The 25,704-nt window shown below is 40.5% G+C and overlaps 4 protein-coding genes across 14 annotated transcripts in view; 3 read left to right on the forward strand and 1 right to left on the reverse strand.

Annotated features, from left to right (window-relative positions):
• The window catches only part of map4k5 (mitogen-activated protein kinase kinase kinase kinase 5), a 28,504-nt gene extending 24,573 nt beyond the window's left edge, over positions 1-3,931 (forward strand). For all 11 annotated transcript variants that reach the window (XM_082516596.1, XM_082516600.1, XM_082516599.1 and 8 more), the window contains 2 exons: positions 967-1,022; positions 2,888-3,931. In XM_082516596.1, coding sequence (XP_082372722.1) covers positions 967-1,022; positions 2,888-2,975 — 144 coding nt within the window. In that variant the 3' untranslated portion in view covers positions 2,976-3,931. The remainder of the gene's footprint in view (positions 1-966; positions 1,023-2,887) is intronic.
• Positions 3,932-4,382: 451 nt separating this feature from the next.
• On the forward strand, positions 4,383-13,253 carry cdkl1 (cyclin dependent kinase like 1 (CDC2 related kinase)). The gene is made up of 10 exons (XM_082516609.1): positions 4,383-4,851; positions 6,423-6,613; positions 7,538-7,659; positions 9,440-9,512; positions 9,848-9,938; positions 10,399-10,599; positions 10,733-10,815; positions 10,959-11,015; positions 11,111-11,272; positions 12,450-13,253. The coding sequence occupies exons 2-10, from the start codon at positions 6,446-6,448 to the stop codon at positions 12,549-12,551; spliced, it is 1,059 nt and encodes a 352-aa protein (XP_082372735.1). The 5' UTR covers positions 4,383-4,851; positions 6,423-6,445; the 3' UTR covers positions 12,552-13,253.
• On the reverse strand, positions 12,959-18,537 carry dmac2l (distal membrane arm assembly component 2 like). Its single transcript, XM_082516610.1, has 4 exons — positions 18,316-18,537; positions 15,389-15,597; positions 13,624-13,795; positions 12,959-13,502 (listed from the first exon to the last, which is right to left on the reverse strand). Exons 1-4 carry the CDS (start codon positions 18,408-18,410, stop codon positions 13,388-13,390), a joined length of 591 nt encoding a protein of 196 aa, XP_082372736.1. The 5' UTR covers positions 18,411-18,537; the 3' UTR covers positions 12,959-13,387.
• A 55-nt stretch (positions 18,538-18,592) lies between these two features.
• l2hgdh (L-2-hydroxyglutarate dehydrogenase) lies at positions 18,593-25,106 on the forward strand. Its single transcript, XM_082516607.1, has 10 exons — positions 18,593-18,789; positions 19,900-20,015; positions 21,405-21,556; positions 22,548-22,679; positions 22,763-22,925; positions 23,023-23,057; positions 23,140-23,307; positions 23,640-23,797; positions 23,896-24,027; positions 24,117-25,106. The coding sequence occupies exons 1-10, from the start codon at positions 18,710-18,712 to the stop codon at positions 24,310-24,312; spliced, it is 1,332 nt and encodes a 443-aa protein (XP_082372733.1). The 5' UTR covers positions 18,593-18,709; the 3' UTR covers positions 24,313-25,106.
• The last annotated feature ends 598 nt before the right edge of the window (positions 25,107-25,704 follow it).

Consider the following 25,704-nt stretch of genomic DNA (forward strand, 5'->3'; position numbering starts at 1 on the left):
TTAAATGAAAATTGATATGGCCTTAGGGGCTGCCCTTTTGAAAGCTGGCTGTGTGAGACATGGTCCAGCAGCACTCGAATGAAACAGAAGGTCTGTGCCCCGAGTCCGTGCCCGGCCCAGCTTGACAGATCGACCATAGCAAGGATTTTCGAAATGTCAGCAGTCATGCAAAATTCATACTCAATCATAAGCGAAACCCGTCACACAACAGGGAGAAGCTGCTAAATAATTCAGCCTTTGTCTTGTTATGATTCCTGTGAAAAGCGAAGGCATTCAGAGGGGGGGGCGGGTCTGGTGATCCGTGCTTTCCTCGGTGGGTGCATCTGTGAACACCCGAGACCTTGTTCTCGTTTAGACTTAAACAGATCAGATCTCTCCCAGGGCCAAGGTCTTACACCTAGCAGGTGTCAGCCACTCACTGTCTCACATCTGTCAACAAGTTTTCATGACATGCCAGCATATGAGTGTTTTGAAGGGGCCCCTGTCCTTTACCCTGCATGGTGTCAGGCTACATATTGTGAGTAGAGGTAACAGTAAGCTCCAGGCTCATAGGTACACAGCAGAGATGGCACTGAGGGCTTGTTAAAAACATTAGATAGTCTGTTATAAAAGGGGAAGTCTGTGAATTCAAAATTTAAACACAGGAGATGGAGTAATTTGGGAATTCTGCAGATCTTTTAATAGATGATAGTGAAATGAGAGAGGTGTGTTAATGAGAGAGGTGTGATGTAACACCACAGAGCCTTTCGTGTATGTCCCCATGCAGTTTAAGAAGCTTTATATTTTGTTATTCTTGCGCTACAGTTTACCTTCACTGCCAGCAGTACTTCTGATATACAGCCAGTTGTCACATGAAAGTGTGTGTGTGTGTGTGTGTGTGTGTGTGTGTGTGTGTGTGTGTGTGTGTGTGTGTGTGTGTGTGTGTGTGTGTGTGTGTGTGTGTGTGTGTGTGTGTTTCTTTTGAAGGTAACCCAGGAGATTTCTGATCCAAGCAGAGTCTTCCGCCTCCTTGGATCTGACAGGTTGGTACAGATCCTTACACTTCAGATATGTCATCAGTAGAGGAAGTACAGCCACAGCCTACATTCCTTCCTCTTTTAAGCATCTCTGTTCTATTATTAATTGTTTTGTTTGTTTTTTGGTATTATTTTTTGGTATAGCTATTTATTCATCCCATAATTCCCATGAAACCTGTCCCGCTAGTTTATGACCGTTATCCCTCAGGTGTGTTTTTCCATTACCTGAGAACCACCAAACAACCTCCTCACCCATAACGTTTTGAGCAGACAATTCTCATCTGTCACTGCACTCAGACATTTACTTTCAAGTGTGTTACTTTGGTTGTCCCTCATCAAATCGTCTTATTGATTTACTTTTAGGTAACACTGTAGTAAATTACGATTGCGCTCTCTGTGGTGACTGCTCTCAGCTGCAGATGAAGCAGGATGTGATTTTTAGACTCAGTCAAACAGAGCATGCTCAAACTGGAGGACGATCTCCCAGCAGCACCTCTCGTTGAGCGGTGACTCCTGATGGAGCCGCCCCGACTTGTGGCACCAGAGCGAGGCCACTCTCTGCTGCCCAGCCCGCCATGTTTTATTCACCGCCGCCTGGGCACTGCCAGCCTGGTTTGAGTGTCTCTCCGCGCCTCTGTAATTTCATCTGATGGAACGGGCAGTATAGACTGCAGCTTCTCCGCTCAGCTGTCACCGCCACAAGGCCGATGGCATCTGAAGATGCACCCACTGCCGTCCTGATCTGGCCGTCATCTGACTGTTGATTACTTAACATTCATGACTCTGCACACTGAAACCACGAACATTATGCAACACGTCGCTAATGTCAGTTTCAGTGCAGTTCAGCCTTTTTTCTTTTCTTTTTTTTTTTTATCAGACTGTCAATAATCTGATCAAAGCTGTGGGTGAACGAAGTCAACCAGCTGTCTTCTCGTTGTTTCTCTGCATTTTTCAAACTGATCTTTGAGTGTTACACATAAAATATGCATAATTTTCATCACTAAAAACATCAATTTTACCCATTTTTATCAATTTAAAAAAACAATACAGTAACATAAGATTAATGCTTCACTGGGGAATCTACGTCTAGCTACACTATAACCCTTCTGAAATCTTACGGCATAATCTCATGTCCATCTCAGGTCAATGTAATTGTGATTTGCCTGATCAGCACAATCAATTCCTCCTGTGCTGTTTCGCCACAGCTTTTGATTTATTAGTGACAGAATAACGGTCACCCCCTTAATATGAGAAATAATAATCATAGCATTAAAGTAAGGACTCACAAATGTCAGCAAATTCCTGAAACGACATCAGGAAGTCAAGGAATGTAGAACTCCAGGAACAAACATGAATATGAAAAAGTCCCTGCATTTTATTTCTATCATGACTGACACCACATATAAAACACCAGGACACAACCACGTGGTAATGAACACGTAATGCACCAGCATAAATGCTAGCAACGTCAACCACTTATGTAGGTTACGTTGTAGGCTTTATATAGATTCCCAACAAATGTAAATCAGGGCTTTAGACCTTTTTGATCAGATTATGTGTGGGGAAAACAACGAGTGATAAGAAGAATCTTCCAGGATTTTAGATGATGAGGGAATGAGGGTTTAGTTGAAACACCTGGATCGTGTTGTAGGGGTTTTTGGAAAAGTAATTACCGGGAAGACACGTTGTTGTCAGAGCTGTGTAGACGAGAGGAAGTGATCGAAGTGGAAAATCAAGAGAGCAGCAGGGATTTCCAGTAAAAGCAAAGCGAGTGGGGGAAAAATGGCTTCTTTGCATTAAATGACTGTTGTGTAAAGAAACAGGATATTATGTTTTTCTTACAAACTGCTGTTCCTGTGTTTCTGTTGCAGGGTGGTGGTCTTAGAGAGTCGACCGACCGACAACCCCACGGCCCTGAGCAACCTCTATATTTTAGCAGGTCATGAGAACAGTTACTGATCCTCAGCCAGTGACTCGCCAGGTCTTTGAAAAGTGGATAAGAGGCCTCACTTTTGGGAGAAAATGACACTCTTAGACCTGCGTTTCTGTTACGAGAATTGTCCGGTTTAAAAGCGTTTTTGGGAGCTTTTGTTACTGATCACGGGATCTGCAGGTCAGTAAAAGAGGAGCCTGGTCAGTTCGGATTCATACGTAGCCTTTCACCAGCAAGACGTTAACTGTAGCCTCTGTCATCTCAAACAATGCGAGGACTGTTACGAGCAGGAGGAGAAGCAGTAAAAAGCTTGAATAATCATCATTACTTAGCGTTTTCCTCACTTTCCTGTTCTGTGGACTGAGTTACAAACAAATTATCTAGCGGTATTATTACAAAAGTGCCATTAAAATTCACAAGAATTGTGATTGTATTAGGAAACCATGGGAGATTTGTTGTGTTATTGTCTGTCACTCATAATTACTGCCAGTGGCAAACCTTAGTAAGCTTGAGAGGAGATTTTACAAGCTCTGTAGTGAGAATAATAGATCAGTTGAAACAGAAACTCACAAGTGCTGTGGGTTATTTAAGCAATATTTATTAACCTCATCTTCCGTAAGAGGGTATGTTGGATTTATACACGGTGACGGAGCGGTCTGCTGTGTTAAAATTAACTACCTAAGCAGCTTTCGGTTATTTTTACTGCTCTGTAATATAGTTGCATCTCCTGCTCTGCTGCTTTTTTTTTTTTTTTTTTAGAAATTGGATATACTGTACATGCTTTTGTTTTTAATTTTTCTTTACCCCCCCCTCTTTTATAGACCCTTTACTTATCATTATTTGCACCATGTAAGCACTTTTGTACATTTTTATTTAAAATAAAAAGACAAAATGAGGGACTGCTAGGTTTTATTAACATCTCTGCATTCCCTTTGCTTAATGTGTACTGTTTTTATAATAAAAGCTGTTGTTAACATGAGAACGAGCTGTGGGTTATTCTTGTGTCGTGAGATAATCTCTTGTTAGGGAGAGCAGGTGATGGTGAGTTTTAGTTTCCATTATTCCTCTTTTTTTCGTTCTGCTTTCAGTCTGATGTGACTCCCTGGGCTAGTTGGTCGCAGTGAGACCAGACTAAATTTGCAGCTCAGTGTTACGTACTGGATGATATCAGGCTGATGTGGTTTAAGGGTTTTTGATGGTCGGGTAAACATGGACTCAGATGTGTGAGAAAACAACCCTAAAATGTTTCCCATGTGTCAGTGGTTGAGCTCTCCTGTTAGACTGAAATGAGTCAGGCATGACGATAATGACGTTTGTAAGGTAAACAGCCTGACAAAGGTAACTCTCTCAGGTGTGATAATCCACAGGAGTCCTGCTTTCCCTTTTCCTCTGGAGGTGGGGGGTGGAGTCAGTGGTTCCTATGGACACAAGGGTGGAAAAAAGCAGAAGTGTTAAGTTGTTGTTCAGGGAGACTTATTCAGTGGGCAGCACCGGAAGTCATGTGATCTTACTTCCAAAATTAGACACGCAGCTGATTCATCAAAATAGGAGTTAAAGATTTGAGTTTGTTTTAAGATAAAATGCTTTTCATACTTAATTTTTAACAGGTGTGCAAGTGAAGCACAGTCAAGGGATATTAATGATGATAATGTTAAAGAAGTGACAGCATTAAAAATGAAAAAAAATGCAGTTACAGTTGGGTCACTTTATTTTGAAAAGCGCGACCGGATGTAGGTTTCATTTAACCACCTTTACGGATTAAAAACAGGAGCTCGCTGGAGCTGCAGGAGTAGTTGTTCTGTGATCGTCTACCTCGCAGGCTGATGTTGTTTGGAGGAAGAAAAGGGTCCTCCTGAATTTGGATTTCCTCTTAAAGAAACATCTGCGAGCATTTTACGGACAGTAAGTTTATAAATGTGATTTATTTTGGGTTATTCTACTTTAATGGTCAGGATTATTCGTCCATAGGCTTTACAGAAACACTTTATTTCCATGTTAAAATAAAGTAGCATGGGTATTTAAAAAAAAAAAAATAATAGTTGCACCTTCTCGAGGCATCAATTTAGCAATTTTGGTTTTTTTTGTTTCTAATAAATTATACAGTGTCCAGGCACTACAGAAGGCAGGTGTAAAGAGATGAAATGGGAAGTGCTGTATTTATCCATTATTTGGGACATTATTTTGTTATAGCAGTTGAAGTAATGATGAATAGTTGATAATAACAATCATGTTATCTGACAGATGCCTCTATCAAAATATCCATGTTATCCATGATCAATAGAAGTTTGTTCAGGGACTTGCTCTCCACCACAGCTTCAAAGGTGCTTCCAGTTTGCAGCCAATCACAGAGCCAGCCTCTTTTGATGAGATTATTCAGTCAGCTGTAGCTGTGCTTGCTACAACTGACTGATAAATAGGATCTTCATCTTCCTCAGGAAATAGACCCTGTTCACACCCTTCTTGAATACAGCCTCTGTGTTGGTCTTCTAGTTCAGTCTGCTGTCTGATGATGGGACTCCCAGGTGCTTGCACTCCTCCACCACATCAACTTACTGTCCCAGGATAGATATAGCTAGTGTGGCCATCCTTTTTCTTCTGAAGTTGATCATATCTGTCATCATCTTATTCCCATTCAGAAGCAGATGATTCTCACTAAAGGCCCCTCACTACTACATCCATCCACTGCAGAGTATTTGTGTAGGTTGCACGGAGCTGCACAGAAGGACTGAGGTGCAAATAAATTAAAGATAATCTCCCGATTTGTGGCTCAGGATGTAAATGCACACAAAAAGATAATAATTAAGATGTCATTTGTGTGTATACATGAAGTCAGCAAGTGATGTAATAATGTGTGGCCATTCCAAGTGGACATTTCTGTACTTCTTTTCTCATAAATATTAAATTATGTTTGCTTACTTCAGGAGTCACCTTTCATTCAGATATCTGGACCATAATAACAGTTTTTAATCATAAATATCAGGCGTTATACTTAGAGGTTATATTTTAATCAGAGGTGGTATTTCCCCCTTTGAAATGCATTCAAATTTTTCAGTGCAGCACTTTGATATTCTCCTCACCATGTTATTAGTCTTATCTTTGTGTCCCCCTCAGGGAAATGACCGAATATACTTTGCATTGCAAATGTTTTTGTTACGCAATCTGCTGGGAGATGGGTGTAACGTTCCCTCTTTGTGCAGGGCCATTTAGGAAGTTACCCTAACATTTTCATCCCTGTAAAACGAGCTTGCATGCAGGCATGCTTTTGACGGGTCAAAAGTTGCTCATACTTTTTATTGCTGCAAAAACATGTTTGTTTGTTTTTAAAAAAGCTAATTTTTGCAGCTTGGCTTGTGTAAACCATTCATAAAAGCAGTAGATTATCAAGTAAAGCCCCCTTCTTCCTTTCTTTTCCTCTTTGTCTGTTTTCAGGCTGCCACTGCTGCTTGTAAAGTTTTTGTTTTGTCTCCTTTCAGAGGAGCACTGCTTCCTCCTCAGTATGGAGAAGTACGAGAAGATTGGAAAGATTGGAGAGGGCTCGTACGGAGTCGTCTTCAAGTGCAGAAACAAAGACACGGGCCAGATCGTCGCCATCAAGAAGTTTGTCGAGTCAGAGGATAATCCCATCATTAAAAAAATTGCACTGAGGGAGATCAGGATGCTCAAGGTAAAGACGCAGCCTGTCTGACAGAAGCTTGCAAATTAGTACAGAAGTTGCGAGAGAAAAACATCAAAATGATAAATGAATAAAAGAGGCATGTAATGCTAAAGTCTGCTTTACAAAACTGGTCTTCTTAATGCAGAGTTGCAAGATAAAATTATGTGACTAAGAACGAAATATATGACTTACGAAGTTACATTTATCAAATAAAAAACTCATCAGGATAAAATTATTAGCAGGAAGCGTAAAACATTCACATTTTTTTACTTTACAAATCAAGTTTTTATCATAACTCTCAGCCAAACTGTTGTTTTGAAACTTTAACTCAGTCTTTAGAGGATTTAAATCTTGTTTTTAATGCAAGGAAATGTAAAGCATTCCTCCTCCTGTGCAGCCAGCGGGAGGGACACGGTGCAATTAATTCTGCCGACAGAGGGGAAACACTTCGCTTTCAAACCAGCAAACTTGAGAAAAGGTTTAGAGGGCTGTAATCAAATGAAGGCAAAACCCTGCAGGGTCAGAGCTGACTCCAGTATTTCAGTTGCAGTGTGACATGTCTGTGAACATTGAGTTATCTTTTAAAAAAGCCTCTGGCACGAGTTGAATATCTTTCTTAGGCTGTAAATTGGAAGCTTAGGCTCAGTTGTGGTCAAGTCATGTGTTTTGTTAACGATGTACATATTTATCAAAGATGTACCGATGCGTTTGTTGGTGGTTTAATTAGTCATGCAGTGGGTGGGAGCGCTGGAGGCCTGCTGGACATCAGGAGCTCGTAAATAGGACAGGTTGTCAGGGGCAACAGCATGTTTATTACCCTCTCTTAACAGTTTAGTGTGTTTGAGATACAGACAGAGACTGATGAGCCACTCCTCTGTGCAGCAGATTCTGCTTGTAATGTCTGTTTGGGATTTCTGTTTTCTGTCTGTGCAGCAACTGAAACACTCCAACCTGGTGAATCTGATCGAAGTGTTTCGACGCAAACGGAAGCTTCACCTGGTCTTCGAGTACTGCGATCACACCGTCCTCAACGAGCTGGACCGCCATCCCAGAGGGTGGGTGTGTCTCCCCACAAAACCTCCCTGAAAGAAAGAGATGCATGCATTTACTTGGTAGTTGCTTTGTAACTGCACATGTTTAAAGAACAGCATTGCAAACACCTGGCTTTCGGCTATCTCCAAACTTCATTTATATAACATGTATGCCGCTTTGTCCAGCTCTGATGGGCACAACGCTCATCTCCTGGGAGACTGACTGGCTTTCTGTGGTATGCTTACAGTGATGCCCTCCCAGAATGCTTTGCTGGAAGGGAGCCACATTTTATAGGGAGTGTTTTGGCTCTCCAGTCCCCCCGCCCTCCTCTAGTCCTGGCCTATAGCCTTCAGGCCACAGATGGGTTCAAAAGAAGAGACAACAAAATAGATAGAAAGGGGCTGAGATTGTTATAAATCGCCAGTCACAAGGCTCGAATTAGCCATTTCCCCAGCAACACTGGTAGATAGCGGCCCCTTGACCAACAAAGCCTCAGTTGTTGAACATTGTGCCTCAAGAAAGAAATGGCTGGCCATTACTGACTGTCATCTTCAGCCACAGAGCGGCAAAAGAAAACTAGAAATGAAACAAAACAGAGCAGAAAACAGAACAAATGTATTTTTTTGTGTTTTGCTAAATGAACCGTGACGAGCTACGCGACTTCTATTCCAAGCTCCTCCCAAAACTGTCTCACAAACCATTATTTTATCAAATCACAACATTATGGTCTTACTGACCTTCATCGGGTACAAAAAGCGAGTCAGTTTGTGAAATTTCTTTCCTCGTAGATATTCCAAGATTCCACAAAGTGCTTGGAATCCACAGCAACTCGGCTGCAAAGTGTCAGATCACGCAACGTTACAGAGGAGTGTCGCTGAATGCATGAAGGATGCTAACATTCTTCTTATTCGCTAACTGCAAAGCTCCAAACCTTCTGTGGCATTAACATCAGCACAAAAGCTGAGTGCCGGGAGCTTCGTGACATGGGTTTCCATGACCCAGCAGCTCCCGTAGGCATAAAGTGTAGGTAGCCTTTTATCCATATACTGTATGACTGGCCTCTTTAGCAGCACCACTCCAGGGATGTCTGTTTGCTGGTCAGTCTACCACAGGGGTGCCCAATCCCAGTCCTTGAGAGCTACTGTCCTGCAGCTTTTGGATGCACCTTGTTCCGACACACCTGAATCAAATGAATGGCTTGTTATCAGGCCTTTGCCAAACTTGATGGCATGCTGAAGAGGTAATCAAACCATTTGATTCCGCTGTGTTGGAGTAGAGATGCATGGACTGGGATTGGGCACCCCTGGTCTACCACCTTCACACCCCACCTCATCAATGACTTTACGGACCACACTGAAAGTTTTGCACAGACATTGATGACCCCCAGAGCATGCATCTTACAGATTTTACTGATCCCAGACTTTTTTTTTTACCAAACCAGGGGTTTTATATTTTTGTTCACCACCACACAGACCCAAAACAATATAACGATACAAAATATAAACAATATAAATACTAAATCTAGTAAACATGGCAGAAATCTTAATGTCTGTTCTTTTGGCATCACTTGGGCTTGTTGATAGTGTATCAGGAAGCTTGTTCCCTCCAATAAAAGGTCTTACATTAAGAAAGGCAGGCAAGCGTGAAGCTCCAAGCTCAGTCTCTGACAATGTCATCACGTGTTTGGAAATTTTCCAGTAAACCCCATTTTGTTCTAAGAATCTTTTCCAAGATCAACAAATACCCTTCAAGCTCGAATAAGTTTCTGTCTATCAGTTAACTGATTTCCTCCTTGTCCTACAGCGTCCCAGAGCATCTTGTTAAAAGTATAACCTGGCAGACGCTTCAGGCCGTCAACTTCTGCCACAAACAGAATGTAAGTGACGTCACGCTCGCTTCTCCCACCTGACTCCTCACGTAGCGTATTTCCCAGTTGTCAAACCTTCCCCTCTGCTTTGTTTTTCAATTCCTTACTACCCTCCTCCCTCCTCCACCACCCAACAAACACTCTGCTTTATGGCTCTTTTTTTTTTTACAAGAATTCCTTTCCCGTGGCTGACCAGCAGTTAATGTATCACCAAGACACAACAAACGCTAGAACGGCCCCCGTATAACAATGTGGCTTGAAGTCTACAATCTCTTTCTACTCCCATCAGAAAGCATGTGGTTAAGTTCATAGAGTGGTGTAACTCTACTGTACTGTCTCTGCAGTGCATCCACAGAGACGTCAAGCCGGAGAATATTCTCATCACCAAGCATCAAGTCATCAAACTCTGCGACTTTGGCTTTGCCAGGATACTCAGTAAGTTCATCAGCAGCTGCAACAGTGTTGACAGTGCCCCTTAGTGGTCACTGTTACCATTACAAGTGCATATTCATATTTACAACTTAATGAATGTTACCCTAAACTTGGTTAAGTACTTGCTGGATAGTTTCAGTGCTTCAGATTCACATAGAAGAGTTCAAGGCTTGTTACTAATATTTGTTTTAATCCCTCATTCAGAAATGATTCCCTGAAAACCAACAGAAATCCCCAACAACAAACTTAAGATATTCAGTTCAGTGTCACACAATGAAAAAGAGCAAAGTGTCTCTTTCTGGGTTAAATTTTGACAACATTCGCTTTATTGAATTACAGGAAAACGGCTAAATGATGTTTGCAGCTCCAGGATTACTCACTGAATGAGTCTTTGCAGAAACTATGTGTGTTTTCACTGATAGTTGAAATGATGTTGGATTTTGTGCATTTCTGTGTTTGGCAGCTGGTCCGTGTGACTACTACACCGACTACGTTGCGACCCGCTGGTATCGCGCCCCTGAACTGCTGGTGGGAGACACTCAGTACGGCCCCCCGGTGGACGTGTGGGCAATCGGTTGCCTGTTTGCTGAGCTCCTCTCGGGGACGCCTCTGTGGCCCGGGAAGTCGGACATGGACCAGCTGTACCTGATCATAAAGACCCTCGGTAAGATCAGCCTCCTGCGTAAAATGCCTTTACATTTTCGGAGAAACAATATCTTATAGCGATTTTTTTCCCTAATTTTATCGGTGAGGTATAATGCGTTATACTCGCTATTCGCTGTGTGATTATGTTCCAGGAGATCTGATTCCTCGACACCAGCAGGTCTTCAGCAACAACCAGTTCTTCTGTGGAGTATCCATTCCAGAGCCACAACAGATGGTGACGACGAGTTTTGCTTCCTTTATTTCAGTCAGAAAAGGCCGAATAAAGATCATTTCACTGAAATAATAAATGAACAAAAAGAAATATCTAAACTTGTGACTGTCTTTTCAAAAAGTCCTTTTGCTCTTCGGTTTCTGCAGGAATCTTTGGAGCAAAAGTATCCAAACCTCTCACATCAAACTCTGAGCCTGATGAAGGTGAAGTTGTTTTTATTTTAATGTTTGCAGTTCTTCCTGCTGCTGTTTTACAAAACTGACAAATTCTGGTGCTCTGTCCACACGTGATGGTGCAGGGCTGTCTGCGGATGGACCCGTCTGAGCGGCTGACCTGTGAGCAGCTCCTCCAGCATCCGTACTTCGACAGCCTGAGAGAAAGAAACGAGAGCACATCTCGACAGCAGGACCGCTCCGGCAACAAAAGGACACGTTTACCTCGCAGACACATTCCCCCCGGGGTGAGCAGCCTTCTGTTCCAATGATAAAGATGACGTACCATATTTGGGATAACTGGTGCCAAACTGGTTGTGTTTTAACTTGAATACAGAATTGTCAGTGGTTATATCGGCTCATACTATTAAAACGAGCACTTAAAAGTTACAAATCAAAAACTACTTCTTATATGTTATTAATAGATGACTACTTATACCACTTATACTACTTATTATATATCAGGATATAATAAAAGATAATCAGGTCCCGAGGTCTGAAATTTAGGTAAATACAACATCGATGAACTACAAAACATAACATGACAGTTTGTCCCGAAAGAACATCTGCAATCGCCACAATTCAACTTTATTCTCAAAATGATCAATATTTTTGTTCTTAATTTGTCCCCAATTCTCCATCATAGAGGGTAAGTAGCAGTCAAGTGTTGCTAATAAAGTGCACTTATCTAATGATCATCAACGAGGGTCACCGACTCCATACAAGCAGAGGTTTTTGGCAGTTTGCAGGACTGTAGCATGCAGGTGTGTGTTAACACAAAACCAAAATGTTCCCAGAAGTGGACATCCCAGCAAATTCATCCTAAGGTCAAATCATGCAATGCTCAGAGAAACTAAAAAACAAAACAAGAGCTACATCTCAGTTAGCATGTTGAATGTGAAAAAGACTGAACAAGTGTGGCTTGTTTGGAAGGAAAGCCTCTTCTCTCTAAAAAGGACATGTTAGCACAGCTTCAGCTTCCAACGTTGCAACTAAACAGATGACAAGATTTCTGGAACAATACCATTTGGACAGATCAGACCAAAGTTCCACTTTGTTTGGCCATAAGCACCACATTTGGTAAAAACCAAACACAGTGTGTCAGTAAAACACCTCACACCAACAGTCGAGCACGGTGGTGGAGGAGTGAAGATCTGGGTTTGTTTTGCACTCGAAGAACCTTACAGCTATAGAGTCGACCGTGAATTGTTTTCCGGGGTTTTCTAGAATTAAATGCGAGGCCATCTGTCCGACTGGTCAAACCGGTCATGCAACAGGACAATGATCATAATCACGGCAGCAAATCCACAACAGACTCTCTGAAAAAGAGACCCAGTCAGAGTCCAAACCTCAGGTTGTAAAACTCATCGATCTTTAAAAAAATGCCCTTGTAAACTTGTTTTTACTGATTTTTGTGCTCTACAGTATTTGCCACAGTTGACCAGCAGCAGCTTCTTTCCAGCTCTGGACAATAAGAGGTACTACAACAACCTGCGCAAATTCAACTATCACCTACCGAACATCTAATCCCGCTGGTCCTGATCCGAGTCCAACCACCACCAAGAGCTCAGTAACGTGACGCATACTCCAGTAGCACTTTTTAAACACATTTAATGAAGCTCCAACCACTTTTTATGAGGTGTATCACATGAGGTGTCTCTAGTATCTCTCTCGTTGATGTCAGTCTATGCACTACTCCCAGCAGGTCATGTTGGTTTATGTATGTCGCCGTCATTTCAGGCTGATTTTGTATAGAGACAAGAAGCAGTGAGCTGCTCCGCTCGTAGCTGCACAGTAGACTGAAGGAAAAACTCCAATGTACTGCCTTGCCTGGTTTGCCAAATGTATTTTTATATAATAACGGGCTTTATAAGAGCAACTTGTTTGTTATTTTAGTAAGTTATAATACAGGACATGAAGTTAAACTGCTCGTGAGCGTTTCAGAAAATCTTATTTATTGACATTAGGAGTAAATACAGACATTAAACATCCTTTATCCCACTTTCACAAACATTTATTAGCAGCAGTCGCACTGTACTCAACGTCTCTGGAATATTGGTGCTAAGGATGTTTTCAGCCATCTGTTTGTCCTCAGATATTTAATGATGAATGCCAAAATAATCTAAAAAGAAGATGTAAATTACTCTTAAAATAAACCTTTTCAATTGCTTTCTCTATGTACACACATATGGAGTTACTTTGAATAAATATCACAGTGAACTAGTGTCACCAGCGATTTCATTTGACTCTTTGTTGGACTGACGAAATGACAACTCTGTGAATGATTACGCCACACCTTCTCGCGACAAAAAACCCTCAAAACCTAAGAATAATGGATGTTGTGCTGTGTGCCATTCACACGATCAGTCCAGGTCCAGCTGTATTTCCAGATGTGGAAGTGCAGTTTGCAGCCTGTCAACTGTTGTCTGTCTGTCTTTGATTCCGGGAAGATCACTGAGAAACAGATACTCCAGTTTCCTGAGAGGAAGCATCGCCTAATTACTTCATTCGTTATAAGATTGTTTTTTTTAAAAAAAGCACCATTAAAACAAGCAGTACTTTAAATTTGTTTCCTTTGGAGCAAACAATAAACACTGACCTGAGTTTGTGCAGGGCGATAATACCCTTATCAGTCACATTTCCACACGACACCACCTCCATCATGTACAAGCTCTCCTGCAGGTTCTCTATGGAGGTCAGCCTCTCCAGACAGGCATCTTCAATGTAGATACACTTATTGAACTTGACTTCTTCCAAATGTTTCAAACCATCTAGAAAAATCAACGTTAAAAAAATGGCATCAGCACGTTTAGGAAAAGGGACTCAGGCATGCTCTCCTTTAAATATATATATACTGGAGTTCAGCAGCCAGCAAGGTCAGAGAAAGCGTGCGTGCCTGCTTGGTGTAAAATATCCCGGACACTTGCGTCACTTTTAGATAATTAGTCTAAGAGAGATGCACTTTCCCCTCGCCTTTCTTGTTAACACCACGGAAGGGAATCGCTTTCAGGTCAACCGTCGAGGTCGAAGCTAATGCAAAATTTACACTTTCTGAACTTGGCTTTAATTTTTAATTTAAACACACTCTTTACTATGTTAATCCAAAGCGAGTTCAAAGGGAAATAACCTATGTTAACATATGTCAACATCTGGATTTACTGATGTTAACAGAACATAAGTCCTAATGACTTATGTTCTGTTCCCCCAGTGCCATCATTAGGTCAACAAGATCATTATGAAGCTGGAAGTACAGAATATTGAGTTCTGTCCTTGTTGATCAAAGCGTCCCTTATTAAAGTTCACAGTCTGTCAGTTTTGTAACATATTTTTGTTGCAATGTTGCTTTTAATTTGTTATATTATATACGAGACATATATAACTTTATTTTTAAAGTTAAATTTGTTTTGTTTTTTTTAATGATTTCTTTGACCAGTTCTTTTTCCAGGGTGGAATGATTGCACAGCACACATTTTAATCACTTTAAAAACAAAAACTGGGTGCATAGATTTGAATTTGCTTTTGATTTTTTTCTAATCCATACAGGGCTGAAGATGTATACACTCAAAACTATATATATACGCATTCCCCTAAATCTTTTAATAAGTACGCTGAAGGTTCTACAATGTCTTTTAACTTGACAGGGCCTATTAACTTCTCATTAGTGATCATGATCGACCACAACAAGGATTTGTTTACCAGCACTCATTGGATTGATCAATACTTTGAAGAATTGCAGCACCTAACATGGACAAGCTAAATGCTTTCTGGAGAAACCTTTAATGGTCAGACGACACGGACATTAAGCTGGAAAGTGGATGGAATATCTTAAGATTACTTCCAAATTGTTCAACTTAACCTTAAATCTGTAAGGCTGTATGTATATATTTGAGCCTGTATGTATTCTTCTGACCCAAAGTTTGAAGTAAATTCAAATTTGTACATTTGTGTATGCTGCACATCTTTAATGGCATCTGCACAGTTCAAAGGAATCATTAAAAGCTCAAAATAATTGTGAGATTCACGTCCATGGATGTAAACTTCTGACTACAACTGCATGTATATCTGAGGTTAACAAAGTACTTATCCAAAAGGCATCCAAAAGATATTTAAGTGCAGACGACGAACCCTCTGAATCTAAGAATATGGATTTTTTTCTTTCTTCTGTGATATGAGATCAGCCATTAAACACAATATTAATTCATCAATGTTTTCCTCCCCATGAACATTTTTTCTGTTAATTAAAAAGACAACAGCCTCACCAGGTGTGTGACTGTACACTTAAATATATCTGAGACAACATCCGCGATCATTAGGTGAAGACGTCAATGAGTCTAGAACAAGAACATGATGTTCTCCACACTGACCCAGGTAGTCAAACCCTTTGTACATGATGCAGGATTCAGTGGCGTCAATCGCCTGGATCTTGTATCTGCCCAGAGACCCAGTTGGCAATGCGTTGTAGTCGAGATGCCAGCGATCAAAACCCTGGAAGCGCACTTTAGCACCACATCTCAGCAACCACTCTGCTGCTGCTCGGTCTGGGCCCACAGCTTTTATCCTTTCATAGTCCACCCTGAGTGAAGATCAACAAACAGTCAAAGTACTGCACATGCTGATATGTGATGAAATGTGACGGGTCACATTTGTTGGGTGCAGAAAGGGAAGAAGTGTCAAGAGACAAAAGTCAAAAGTCCTATTGACAACTTCCCCACTAGGGCAAATGTTAAAACCTGAACTAATCATCAACGGTTTACAAAAACAAACATGTTGTCAGTTCATAGCCTGTACATAGCTTGTACTCACTACAGCCTGTACATACTTATAGTTATAGAATATTCACAACATACTTCATACCGTGTACATTATAACATAATAGACCCATTTCTGTAATATACTTACATATCTATATTATTGCTAATATATATTGTAATATATCTATATCACTAAAGCACTTCTGGATGGATGCAAACTGCATTTCGTTGCCCTGTACCTGTGCATGTGCAATGACAATAAAGTTGAATTCTATTCTATTCTATTCTATTCTATTCTATTCTAGTTTATTTAACATGAAAAAAATTATTTTAAGCGCCACTGGACTGTAATTCCTCATCTTTACTAAACAGTTACAAGCAAAAATCTCTGTAAATGAAACAAAAGTGAAAATTAATTTATAAATACAGGCCTAGAAATAGCTTTTCTGTTTAAGTGTTTGTTTAGACTTTGTTTATATGATCTTAGATAAATGGATATGTTTCAATGTGGGCTTTCTTTTCTTTGTTTAGGGAAAAAAATAATACTGTAGCTGACCCATTGTGTCCATTTCTACCCAGCTATGCTTTTACTGGATGGACGATGTGTTTAAGATGAAGCCATTGGCAGTCAGATCCTTTCTAAATGGTATTGCATGGGGGATCAAAAACTGACTTTTGCTCTTCTGCGTTCATAATTCCATCAATTTTGACAAGATCCCAACACCGTTGTCTGAAACACAGCTCCAAACCATGACAAAGCCTCAACCGTGCATTACAGATGGCTGTTGATACTCACTATTGTTTCCTTCTTCTGACCCCTTCAGTACATATTGATGAATCACTCCATCAGACCTGTTGTCACTGATTTTTGGTCAGGTTCTTGTATGATTTAGCATACATCACGCTTTTTCTTTCTTTCTTAAGAACGGCTTCTTTATAGCCATACTTCAACCGAGGCCATTTCCAATGAGGCCTCAGTGAAGCCTGTACATAGCTTGTACTCACTACAGCCTGTACATACTTATAGTTATAGAATATTCACAACATACTTCATACCGTGTACATTATAACATAATAGACCCATTTCTGTAATATACTTACATATCTATATTATTGCTAATATATATTGTAATATATCTATATCACTAAAGCACTTCTGGATGGATGCAAACTGCATTTCGTTGCCCTGTACCTGTGCATGTGCAATGACAATAAAGTTGAATTCTATTCTATTCTATTCTATTCTAGTTTATTTAACATGAAAAAAATTATTTTAAGCGCCACTGGACTGTAATTCCTCATCTTTACTAAACAGTTACAAGCAAAAATCTCTGTAAATGAAACAAAAGTGAAAATTAATTTATAAATACAGGCCTAGAAATAGCTTTTCTGTTTAAGTGTTTGTTTAGACTTTGTTTATATGATCTTAGATAAATGGATATGTTTCAATGTGGGCTTTCTTTTCTTTGTTTAGGGAAAAAAATAATACTGTAGCTGACCCATTGTGTCCATTTCTACCCAGCTATGCTTTTACTGGATGGACGATGTGTTTAAGATGAAGCCATTGGCAGTCAGATCCTTTCTAAATGGTATTGCATGGGGGATCAAAAACTGACTTTTGCTCTTCTGCGTTCATAATTCCATCAATTTTGACAAGATCCCAACACCGTTGTCTGAAACACAGCTCCAAACCATGACAAAGCCTCAACCGTGCATTACAGATGGCTGTTGATACTCACTATTGTTTCCTTCTTCTGACCCCTTCAGTACATATTGATGAATCACTCCATCAGACCTGTTGTCACTGATTTTTGGTCAGGTTCTTGTATGATTTAGCATACATCACGCTTTTTCTTTCTTTCTTAAGAACGGCTTCTTTATAGCCATACTTCAACCGAGGCCATTTCCAATGAGGCCTCAGTGAAGACTAGATCGATCAACAGAAGATCCAGGTGCATCTCTCAGGTCCTGTGTCAAGTCTTACCTGGATTCTTTTTCTTTTATATTTCTTAAGGACATCACTTTCAGATAGGTTTGTCTGCTGTAGAAGCTGTAGTGGCTTTTCACTTGTTATTTTGTACTCAACATGTCCAGTTTCCAATTTTAATGACACACCACGCTGAGATATAAGAAGTTTTAAGCTAATCTCTCTTTGGGAATCATCTTGTTGGTGTGAAAATCCTATTTTATGCCTATCAAACTGTATTATATTTAGCATTTTTCATACATTCAGCTACAGAAACAGGAACAAATTACAGGCTGCTAGTAGCAAAGTGCCTAAAGACACGTTTTAAAGGGGTGTTTGCCAAGTTTTTTGTTATGTGTTGACAAAACTGGTTCATTCCTTGAGTTAAATGCCTGTTTTATGTTTGTCTGACTCATAGGTCAGGGTTAAGTCTCTGAATATAGTCAGGTACAAGGACTGGGTTCAAAATGAGAGAAAAAGCAGCTAATGTCCAGAAAAAGAAAAGTATGGCTCAAGACTTTCGTATAGTGATGTATTGTTAAGGTGGAGGTGAGTTAATAAAAAGGTGCCTCACTTGTTGAAAACGGCATTGAGCCAGCCCCAGAAGTGTCTGCGGCTCCTCTCCGGGTGAGTCACCGCAAACTTCACCGCCTGCGACAACAGTCTCATATCTGAAAGCCAAACTGCGCACTGGGAGTTATCTCACAAGCAAAGGACAACTGACAAACACTACTGTTTACATTCAGAGCGCAGCCATCATAGCTCTAACCTTTAACCTTAACGACGTATCACGAATAAAAAAAACGCGGTATCCAATTGGCTGGACGCGCTTACGTCAGAGCGGAACGTTAGCGGCTCTACGTACGGGAGCGAGAGGAGGAAACACGAACACTAGGAGCTAAGGAAAGTCGCTCCTGGCTTTTATACAATGAAGAAGCTAATTTGAGCTGCTATTAAACGCTGTGACAATGATCCGGATCCTGAGCGGGGCGTCCTTTAAGGCTGCTGGTGGACTGTTAAAGGATATTCAAAGCAGACAGCTACACGGGTGAGGCTGACACCACAAAGACAATGACTTGTGCATAAGTGTGAGCTTGTTCAGTTATATGTGAGAGAAGAAGTAGTGGTGGGGTGCTAGTTTCTTTAATGCGTACAGATAGGTAGGAAAATGTGCAGACGAGCCTGCCCAAATATGCAACTTTCACTGAGCTGTCAGTGAAATCCAGCACAGGTGTCCTAGTCACTGCCAAGGACACCCAACTCCCCAAGATATAGATTCAACAACATCTGTACCCTCTGCATGAGCTAGGTCCTCACACCACGTTGTTTACTCACACAAAACATCTGTCTGCCTTTCCAGTCATCTGCGCTCCATTCACATTTCACTAAGTCATTTTAAACTTTCAGAAGCTCCCTTGATTTCTTAATAAGTGTCCAGCAGGGAGGACGGTTGTTAGAGTTGCCGTATTTTCAGAGGCTGCACACAGCTTACCGCTCCCTCTCCAGTTTACTTTAAGGAAGCCCTGCAATATAGGAAATTACAGTTAATTATTATTAAGAGCAAGGGAAACCTTCCTACTTAAATTCAGCTTCTTCAGAGATAACCCTCGGGTTGACAGGTGAAATGTTTGGCAGGTTTAACTACTTACACCTGTGCGCATTTGTACAGGTCCTGGCACTCTGTTCTAGTTATGATAGAAACCCTCGAGCAAGGTTTCATCTCTGAACATTGACACTTTCTAACCAATTTGGTGATAGTCCCTGATTTAATCTCTGGTTGCATTTATTGCTTTAATGTTTTGTGGGACATTTAAGACATTTTGTCTGGCTGTTGCAAAAGTGCCGCAAAATGTACTCACTTGGTTACAAGATTTAAATGTTTGTGAACATTGTGTTCTTGCAGATCCTTGCTTGCTCTAGCTTGCCTATATGGTGAAGGGTTCTTCTATCCTATTTGTAATTGCAAATACCTCTTTAACTCAAACATCTGTGTCATAGGTCTCCAGACTGATCTGCGTCAAAGGTCTCTTTCTCATCCATGGCTGGACTTTGACCTAAATATCCTGCTTTGTTTTCTACCTTTTCAATCTGTACAGCTAGTCGATTATTAATAGCCACCTTAAATTTTGTCCTGTCTGTTTGCTTTTTGTTTTTTCAGCACATATGACATAGCTGTGGTGGGAGCTGGCATTGTGGGCTTGGCCACAGCCAGAGAGCTGATTCTGAGACACCCGTCGCTCAGTTTCGTCCTCCTGGAGAAAGAAAAGGAGCTTTGTGAGTGGAGTGTTGTGGATGTAAAGACACGGAACAACATGTTAATGTAGAGATTTGTGTTCTCCACAAATCTCTACATTTTTGACCCACTCACTGACACTCTTAAACTTGACAGCCCTTTCCCTTTAGTTACTGTTTCATTAATAATCAAATGTCCTGGAGAACAGAGCCAAAACATTGTAAAAATGTAACAAACCAGCAAACATACTCTGGCACTATTTTCTGAAGTTATTGCAGGATTTTGGATGTATGACAACACTTTACCCCAATCAGTATATAAGATATTTATACTACATTTGCAGTCATGTGAAAAACTTGCATGATATAGATATATATAGATATATAGATGCATGATATAATGGTTTGTAGCGATGACTTAAATTAATAATTTCCTGTGTGACTTCAGTCTCTCACATCATTGTGGTAAAACTTTGCACGCTTATTTAAAACAGTGCTTCAGTTCATCGATGATAGCAGGCATTTGTTTGTGCACTATTCTCTTAAGCCTGATTCTACTGTTGTGGACACAGAAGTCAACAGTTGGAGAACCCACGCCTGTTTTGTCATTCCTGTTATACTTCTTTTAAGTCTGCCGTCTGGACGCATGCGTATTTGATGCATTGTAAAAAGGCAGGTGGGCAGACCCTCAGCTAACTGTCTGATGACTCTGGGACCCAAGTGGACCCTAACAGAATCCCCGCTTTAAGGTCCCACCACAGTATTTCAGTGAGGTTGAGGTCTGGACTTGGACTGGGCCATTGCAGCATGTTGATTCTTTTCTTTTTCAGCCTTTCTGTTGTAGATTTGATGCTGTGCATTGGATCATTTTAATCCTACGTGACTCATTTGCTATCAGATAGATGGCCTCACGTTTGACTCTAGAATACTTTGGTATACAGAGGAGCTCATGGTTGTCTCAATGATTGTGCCCAGGTCCTGTGGCTGCAAAACAAACCCAGACCATCAGCCCTCCACCACTGTGCTTGAGTTGTTTGCGCTGTTATGCTGAGTTTCCCCAAATGTGGCGCTGTGCACTGTGGCCAAATATAATGCACACTTTGTTCTTGTTTGCCTGCCCAAAGTCCAAAGAATTTGTTGAGACATCAACTCCTGGGAAGATAGTGGCTTTGTATTAACACACCTGAATATTAACTACTGTTTTCCACTCTTTTATGCTATGCTAATCTCCTAAGTGTACCCTAATATTTACCAAACAGAAAGTTAAATAAAGTTAATTAAAACTTTTGCATATTAAAATGATCAACATTTAAACAGATAAATAAACGAAACAAAAAAATTATTTGAGTCAGTTTTTTTTCCCCCCATCACTCCGTAGGACTTAATACTCCCTTCTCTCTTATTGTTCTTCAATTTGTCCATACCTACCAGCTTTACACCAGAGTGGGCATAACAGTGGAGTCATTCACAGTGGGATCTACTACACACCGGGATCACTGAAGGCTCGCCTGTGTGTGCGAGGAGCCACTTTAGCCTATGAGTACTGTGAGAAGAAAGGACTTCCTTACAAGAGATGCGGAAAGGTTTGTCTCTGTATGTTAAGCTGATAGATTTAGAGTTCAGTGACCACCTTGAGTGACTGAAATTACAGCAGACATTTATCAACAGTGTTGGGAAGGAAATATACTACTAGTTTAACTGTATTTAACAGTAGCCTACTGCCCTTTCAGCTTCATCCATATTTACACAGTTTAATTAATGTTACCCATTTTTACCAGGGGCTAATTGTTTTGTACTCTTGGTTCTATATGTTCTCAGTGAGAACAGATATCTGTGATAGAAAACAGATATTTTCTTGCTTATTAAGCACCACGCTATGGAGCCACTGTGAAATGTAAAGCAAAAATGGGTGACAAGGTCAGGAAATTTATAGAAAAAATAAAACTGCATATTGATTAAAAGCAGTGGGGGAAAAGTCGGTACCCACAGTTGGAACTAATTTCATGGTGAGCTTAATCCAGCAGGAGGCAGCATAACGACTAAAAGCAACTAAAATTGAACTAGGTGGCAGTGGTTAACCTGTGACCTCAGCAGGTCCTGGTAGGTTCCTACTTCAAATTGATTTTCTGGAGTTTTTTTTTGTCTGGAGTTTGCAGTGTGGAATGGGAGGATGGATGGAAGTTTGAACTAGCTTTTAAATCTTTGAAATGTATATTTATTCCCAGACACGGGTCTTAAAGTCAGCTCTGTAGCTGAATGAAATCCAATGCAAGGATCAAATATTTGGAGTGTTTTGGAGACAGCTTTGATGTCTCCCCCTAAAGATTAAATCCAAATCAAGATCTTTGACTTGGATGTTAATTTTTATTGCCCCGTAGAGTAAAGAAAAGGACTGAGCGCCAATTCTTATTGCAAAAAATAAAATCTTATATTTATTTAGAATACAAGAGGACCATGTATGTTACCAACGATTTGATGCCTGCTTGTTTTTTTTTAGCGATTGTTGGTACTCTGAAACTTTTCAGTTGGTAATAGTGAAGTATACAGTATGTGTTTCTGTCTTAAACCATGCAGCTCATCGTTGCTGTGGAGCAGGAAGAGATTCCCAGACTGAAGGCTTTATATGAGCGCGGCATGAAGAACAATGTGCGTGACCTCACCATTATCGATGGCAAGGGCATCCGGGACAGAGAGCCTTACTGCAGGGTGAAAAGAAAACAAACATCATCTCATTTACTTGGACAAAAACGTGTTAATGCAGAGTAATATTTGATATTTCATCTTTTCAGGGGATAATGGCCTTGGATTCGCCCTACACTGGCATTGTCGATTGGAGGATGGTGGCTCTCAGTTATGGTACTGACTTCAAGGAGGCAGGTGGCACTGTGGTAACTGAATATGAGGTCAATGACATTTCCATGATCAAGGAGAGCCCATCAGGAAGCACAGAAGGTAACAAGCTGGTTGTGCACATCAGTGTTGACACAGTCATAACTTGTCATAAAAATTGTATAGCTAACACAACTCCCTATTTAAATTCCATTTGCAGGAATGAAATATCCACTTGCAGTCAGAGATAACAAAGTAAGACATGTTAAAACAAAGGTATCACACGGTCAGATCGTGTTCTGTTGTTTACAGTTTTTGCATCATTACTTTCTCACAGGGTAATGAGCTGCGGTGCCGTTACGTCCTGACCTGTGGGGGCCTGTACTCGGACCGTTTGTCACAGATATCTGGATGCAGTCGGGAGCCACGGATCGTCCCGTTCAGAGGAGATTATTTAGTCTTGAAACCTGAGAAGAATTACCTGGTCAAAGGAAATATTTACCCTGTAAGTCTGCTGAAAATGTTTTCCTGGTACAAACATATACAGGCAGGTGTTTTCTGTTTGTTTAAATCATTTTTTGGCAATCTCAATTGCAGAACATCCCAGATATATGTGAAAAAGTATAAGTGAGTTACAGTATGTGGACTTCTTTTTCCTCCTGCCTGGAGATGTTTTGAGGGGAATTTTAAAAAGATGACTTCTTGTCGATTCCAATTTAGTAGTTCTGAAGCAGAGTTCTGACGGTTGCATCCACATTATTTGTGGGTTGTTTTAATACTTGTTGCAGGTTTAACATGTCTGTGTTTTCTAATACATTCTGTAAAATCTCTCATTAGGTTCCTGACCCTCGTTTTCCGTTCCTCGGAGTTCATTTTACCCCGAGGATGGATGGAAGTATTTGGCTCGGCCCCAACGCTGTCCTCGCCTTTAAAAGGGAGGGTTACAAAGTGTACGACTTCAGTGCTCAAGACTTTGCTGATGCGCTCTTGTTCAGGTAGCAAATCTGGAAGATGTGACGATTTCAGTCACAGTGTAACAGCTGCGTAGTGTGTGATGCCAATTTGTGTTTTATTTTGTTTTGTTTACCTGCAGAGGCCTTCAGAAGCTAATAATGAGGAACATTACATTCGGAGTTGGAGAAATGTATAGAGGACTTTTCATTGGTGCACAGGTTAAAAATCTGCAGAAGTACATCCCTGAACTTTCCCTGAGTGATGTGATCAGGTAGAGAAATCATTCTTGGTGCTTGTTACACAATATTAGGATAAATGTTAGGACCGGTTTTCTGTAACCGCCGGTTGTTTCCTGTCCAGGGGTCCAACGGGAGTTCGAGCACAGGCCCTCGACCGCGACGGAAACCTCGTGGATGACTTTGTGTTTGACGGCGGGGTCGGAGACGTGGGCAGTCGAGTGCTCCACGTGCGTAACGCTCCTTCGCCGGCAGCCACCTCCTCCCTCGCCATTGCTGAGATGATTGCAGATGAGGTGGAGAACCGCTTTACGCTGTAGCAGAGGGAGGAGAGAAAACCAAAGAAAGTCCAGCTGTCATGACTTCTTTATTACAGGACAGGCCTTAATTTAACAGAATAAAGTGACTTCTCTGCTGCGGTTTTGTTTTTAACACTTTTTTATTTTCGTGGTGCTACTTCAGGTTGTATGTTTACTCCACCACGTATGAAAGTACAGTTTATTTTGTGCACTACATTTCTGTCTAGAAATGAAGTTTGCCATGACCTGCTTTTTACATTTGTAACTTCAATAGCATTATCATCAGTTTCTAACATTAAAATTATAATATCAAAGTACATCAACTGTGCGTAAATGTGCACTTTAGATTTAAACGAGGACTCTCTAATGGTTACATTTCAGTACAAACGATTTCTTTTTAATTTTTCAATGTGATTTTTCAACCTGTATGAAAGAGGAGTTTGAAGACTGTATAGTCTGCTATAAATGAATGAAGAGTTTCGGTGTCATCATGAAGGCTTTTATCTAGATGTTGGCTTATGAAAGTCTTCATGTACCACACGGTTTACCAAGAAAGATCGGTTCTTCTTACTCCATTTGACAGTTGTGCAACAAAGATTGTTAAATTATATCATGACTAAATAGTGTCTTTGTCTTATTTATATTTTCATCAAGGCAAATTTATATTTTTTGTGGAGCTGCTGGTGATTTCTCTTGAATCTGTTTCAAACTCTGCACATGTTCCTAAAACTGTTCTGTTTGTCTCTCTGTCATTACATTGATTATGACAAATGAATGTTAAGGTAATTTTTAAAATATATATTTTTGAAAACAAATGTGCCATTTTTGTGGTTTCTGTTTTAGGTTAGTTTTTTTGGAGGATTTTTTTTTTTTTTTTTAAAGATGTAGGCTACATTCTTTTATATTTAAATATAATGACTAATATGGGAATTGACCACAACTTCGAATATTTAAACACAACCTTGCTGTGTTTAAAGCTGATTTTTCACTGCACTGAAGAGGATGAAGTGGTGGTATGGAGAGAGTTGTGGACTTTTTAACCAATTCAGTTACAATTTATTTATATAGCACCAAATCCCAAAAACATTTGCCTCAAGGTGCTTTATATTGCAAGGTTAATACTGTCCCCTATCAGCAACCACTTGGCAACAGTGGGAGGGAAAAACTCACTTTTAAAAAGGAAGAAACCGCTGGCAGAATTAGCCTCAGCCCCTGGTTGGGGGGGGAGCGTCAGAGGACAGAACAAAGACATGCCATAGATTAATAATAACTAATGATTACATACTGAGATGTTTTAAACCTAATCTTAAAAGTAGCTTCCCTATTCCAAATTGGGAGCTGGTTTCACAAAAGAGGGGCCTGAAGTGAAAGTTTCTACCTGCCATTTTACATTTAATTACCCTAGGGAACCAC

Source organism: Aulonocara stuartgranti, assembly GCF_965226115.1.
Source record: "Aulonocara stuartgranti genome assembly, chromosome: 19".
Taxonomy (NCBI): domain Eukaryota; kingdom Metazoa; phylum Chordata; class Actinopteri; order Cichliformes; family Cichlidae; genus Aulonocara; species Aulonocara stuartgranti.